Source organism: Vicia villosa, unplaced genomic scaffold (genome assembly GCF_029867415.1).
Source record: "Vicia villosa cultivar HV-30 ecotype Madison, WI unplaced genomic scaffold, Vvil1.0 ctg.000691F_1_1, whole genome shotgun sequence".
In the NCBI taxonomy this organism is placed as follows: Eukaryota; Viridiplantae; Streptophyta; class Magnoliopsida; order Fabales; family Fabaceae; genus Vicia; species Vicia villosa.
The window spans coordinates 220,648-225,709 of record NW_026705312.1 but is presented as its reverse complement, the minus strand read 5'-3'; the positions used below and the strand labels follow the sequence as shown (position 1 = coordinate 225,709).

At 30.6% G+C, this 5,062-nt stretch overlaps 1 protein-coding gene across 2 annotated transcripts; it reads left to right on the top strand.

Annotated features, from left to right (window-relative positions):
* Window positions 1-227: 227 nt before the first annotated feature.
* On the top strand, window positions 228-1,408 carry LOC131630534 (uncharacterized protein At4g00950). 2 transcript variants are annotated; one of them, XM_058901315.1, is made up of 2 exons: window positions 228-954; window positions 1,070-1,206. In XM_058901315.1, the coding sequence occupies exons 1-2, from the start codon at window positions 352-354 to the stop codon at window positions 1,100-1,102; spliced, it is 636 nt and encodes a 211-aa protein (XP_058757298.1). In that variant the 5' UTR covers window positions 228-351; the 3' UTR covers window positions 1,103-1,206. The 2 variants fall into 2 exon arrangements, with proteins under 2 accessions (XP_058757298.1, XP_058757297.1); XM_058901314.1 differs by having other exon boundaries at window positions 229-954; window positions 1,181-1,408.
* Window positions 1,409-5,062: the final 3,654 nt, after the last annotated feature.

Genomic DNA, 5,062 nt, shown 5'->3' with positions numbered 1-5,062 from the left:
ACCATGTGATTAATGCATTTATCTTTACCATAAAGATAAAATTGAAAATATTGAACTCGATGATACAAATACTAGTATTAATACTCCAATAAATTTGAAAATCTAAACATTGGCTTAGAGAAATGGTTTTGACTAATTTCTGAATATTTTTTCTTGGACTAAACATGTTCCTTGAATATTACACCAAAGTTACATTTTTCAACAAAATTACACCTAGCACAAAAAAATAAGTAGCTTTTGTTCTTTAGCTTCATTCAAGCAAAAGGCAAACATGACCGAAAGGACCAACATTTTCTGCCATAGGAGCTTCCCCTAACCTCTTCTCCATTGCCACCTTGTCTTTTTCTCTATATGAAACCAAATCAAAAACATATCCAAAAGCCAAAAGCTAGACAAGTAATGGAATGTAGCAAGGAAGAGAAGAGCATGAAAATACCAAAGTTACCCCTCTTGAACACTCTACCAATCATGCATTCACCAGAGAGATCAGGAACAAAAACTCCACCGTTTCATATCACAGTATCAGTTCCATTTGGTTGGGAAGAAGAGCCAGGAAAACCAAAAGCTTGTACTGATATTGTTACATTCTCAAATCCAACAACTTTCAAGTGTTTGGAACTTCCTCCAAGGTTGTTGGTTGATACAAAAGTTCCATCACCTACAATAGTCTTTGATGGACCCTACAAGAAAGATTGTAGTGATTGTTCTGAAAAACTTGGGAGTTTGATTCTTGAGAAAGAAGTGGGTGTAAAGAAAAAAGGGTTGTTTGGTAATTGGAGGAAAAAGGATATTAAGGTTAAAAAACATGTCTTTTTGTCATCTTCTGTTGATAAGGTTAAGGATAATGTTATTGTTGGTGGCATTATAGATAGTGACAAGAATGTGAGGATGAGGAAGAAGATAAAACATTATGGTAGCTTTGACAGTTCATTCCATTCCAAGTCTTCTGTTTGGGTAAATCTTTTTTAACTTTTTTTTTAGTTAATTTTTTTGACACATTGTTTGTGAAGTTATCATGCTTTGATTTATGTTTTTGAATAAATAAATAAATGTTCATCAAACGTTGCAGCATGTTCTACCTGGTTCATGTGGGATTGAATAGCAGCAATCTTAATGGACAGTTTTTTTCATGTGTAAAGAAATGGTCCCATAATGTTTGGCATTTGTTTTGGTTTTGCAGACAAAGATGTGTGAAAGATGGAAGCGTGTGGTTCAATGGAAGAGTGAAAAAGTGAACAAGAAAGAGTGTTGGTTGTTTTAGGAAGTGTAGGATTTTACCTAGGGTGACATGGTGATGTCATAATCAATTATCTGCATGATGACAACTACATATGTAATACTGTGTTTTTCCTAATTTGTCTTTCTCATATCTTCACGAAATCAAATATCATAGGTCATTCAGGGTCTACTTCTTGCTATATCACTTCGTATTTGTAAACACGCAACGGAAGCTGTTCAAACCTAGTTTGATTATATGATGTCCATGTTTGGATCCACTTCTAAGCCTCAAAAGCATTGAATTGATTTATAAGCCCAATAGTATTTCTAATTCACTTCAACTTGAAAATTGATTGTTTTTTGAAAATTATACCCCGTACCCCTACATTTATCCCAATACCCCTACAATTTTAAAAAAATCTCAATTTTGTCCTTATTAAATTTTTAACTTTTATTTTTTAATTTTTTTTTCAATTTTACTGAACCGGATATCCCGGGGGTGGGTGTTCCCGTTCCTTTTTTATTCAATTTTACTGAACCGGATATCCCAGGGGTGGGTGTTCCGGTTCCTTCATGACCTCGTTCGACGGAGTAATGCAACAAGCGGAAACCCTTCTTTTCTTGTAACTATGCACAACGCGAGAATCAAATATACCTCCCACACCACATTCCATCATAAAAAACAGTTCAACGCAACGATAACACACTGCGTCTTGAACATTGAAATTTCAATTTCAACTGTATTTCGCAAAACAATCCCTAAAACAGAACAAGAAAAAAAATTAACTACAGAGACTTGCAAGAACTAATTGAAGCATTATAGAACCATTAATACTAATTATTTAGCTGAGATTATGAAAATTATGAACAAATTGATTGAACAGTGATCTAAATCGAAGTTTAACTAACTAAACTAATGAACTTGTTTAGTGAATTTGTTGCATACATGAATAGATAAAGGTAATGAGAGAACAAAATGAAGCAGAGAAAACGACGAGAGTGTGAGAGAGGGAGAACGAGGACTCACGGTGACGGTGATTGTGACGGAGTGGAGACTGGAGAGGAAAGACACTGCGCGGGATGAAGAAGAGGTTTTAGGAGGTTTGGATTGGATCGGGAAATTGGGCTGCTTAGATAAAAAGGGATAATTTCTTAATGCACTTTTATGGGTTCTTAGGCTTCCTGCATTTTGAAAAAAAAAGAACCGGAACACCCAATTCGGGGATATCCGGTTCAGTAAAATTGAAAGAAAAAAAAACCGGAACACCCACCCCTGGGATATCCGGTTCAGTAAAATTGAAAAAAAAATTAAAAAAAAAAAGTTAAAAATTTAATAAGGACAAAATTGAGATTTTTTTAAAATTGTAGGGGTATTGGGATAAATGTAGGGGTACGGGGTATAATTTTCTTGTTTTTTTTATTTGGATATTTTTCCAAAATCAATTCTCCTCTTCCAAAAAAAAGCAATTTTAGTAGAAGTTATTACAATTTATAATTTTTGAGTTTAGTAGAATCAATTCTATATTTATTATGTATTATTTATTATAATTCTTTTAAACTTTCCTTCTTTACCCTACTTCTTTTCTTTTTTAGTTGTATTAGAATTTATTACTCTTTTTTGGTAATTATACAATTCAAAATCAATTTTATTAAAACTATCCAAATAACATTAATTGATAAGAATCACTTTTATATTATTGTATCCAAACATAAATCAATTCTTTTAAACTCAATTCTGTTGAAATCAATTCTATCAACTCTATTATCTCAGAATCAATTTTATTTACGTATCCAAACATAAATCAATTCTTTTAAACTCAATTCTGTTGAAATCAATTCTATCAACTCTATTATCTCAGAATCAATTTTATTTACGTATCCAAACATAAATCAATTCTTTTAAACTCAATTCTGTTAAAATCAATTCTATCAACTCTATTATCTCAGAATCAATTTTATTTACCACCAATCCAAACACACTCGATATTGATAACTATTCACGGTGTGTTTGAATTGACGGGGGACAAAATTGATAGCAGAATTGATTTATGTTTAGATATATTTATATAAAAGTGAATTGAACTATAAATTTCCGTATAAAAATAACCCATAATCAATTTTGGAGGCAGAAGTTACAAATTTTAAATTCCAATATAATTAATTCTAGAGAGACATAATCAATTCTATTTTTGATAAACCAAACGTCTCATAATCACCTCAAATCAATCGCTTTTGGTCATTTCAAAAGTCATTCCCAACCTACTATAAGTTTATTTTGTAATTTGTCAATCTTTTTATTATTTAGGTTACTCTAATTACATGGGAATAATAATATGTCGGATATATATTAGTATACTATTAAATATTTTTAAGAATAAAAAAATATTTAGTATATATAATTAATACATGATTATTGTGGATTTGAAATATTTTATAATATTAAAATAATAATTGTCATATTATAATAATGATTATGTTATAATTTATTTAAATAGTATTTTTTTTAATAATTGATGTATCAATAAAAAATAGTTATTGTATAGTAGACATAAATAATAAAATGGTAATTAAAATTATTTACTTAATTTTATGGTGAATATTATAAAGGAAATGCTATTGTAAGAATATAATTTTTTTCACTGAAATGATTTGTGAATCATACAAAACCCTTAGCCAAATCATATATGAATATTTGTTAGATCCATGATTTTAGGATCGGTAGTAATTTAGTTAAAAACATGATTCTCGAAAGATGTTAAGCAAGATGTCATAACATCTTGATCAAACTGATACAATTGAGTATGAGCTTACATTGAAAAATAGATGTTTTGACAGATGTTGTGATATGCTGAACTAGAACATCGGTCCAGATTATTTTAAATCTTGACAGATTTGATTTGATTATGTGATATTTTTTTGGATATATCTCAATAAATTTTGCATGTCAAAAAGATTTAATCCGAAATAAGTGAATCAAATCTCCAATAGAATTAAAGTTTTTAAAATTGGATGTTGATACAATTTAGGAAACTTAAAGATTTGTTCCAAGATTTAAGGAGATTTTTCTGCATAATTAGTGTAGCCCTCAGCTTGTGGATTAATGAATACTTGGGTGAAGATTTCGAAGTCCATAGATTGCTGATTAGTATTTAAAGAGGGACCTAGACCTAATGTAATAAAGTCTTTCACAATTGTAAAATTAAGGGAAGGTTAGAAGTCTTAGGTTTTGAGAGTCTCTTGTGTTTTAAGTCACCCATGTATCGTTTGATACCTTGTGATAGACTGATTGTTACTTGACAGTTTGTCAAGTTATTGTTCTCACTCTTGAAGCTTTTAAGCATAGAGTTGAGTATTGTTCTTGATTGAAGCTTTTAAGCAAGATCAAGTATTGTTTATTGGAAAGTGTAATCTTTCTTTTTGGTTTTTCTAGTAATTGGGATTGTGATTGGTCTTGATACAATTGATGGATTGTGAATGTATATATCATCGAGGTGAAGTGAGATGAGATTTCTCATATCTAGATAGTGATGTCTAGGTAGAAGTTGCACGAGGTAGTGATTAGGAGAGAAGTTGTAAACTGGAACTGTTTAGACTTTGAACTAATACTATTATAGTGGATTTCCTTTCTAGCATGGTAGCCTCAGAATAGGTGACATAGCACTGAATTGGGTTAACAATTGACTTTGTGATTTACTACTATGCAATTTAATCCTACATGATTTATGTTTGGTAAAAGTGAATTCTGTCAGCAGATGGGGTCATGACATATGTCCTGACATTGTGATTTGTGTTGAATGGTCTTTATCACTTTGTAATTTATGTCTGCATAATTACAGTCTAGTTT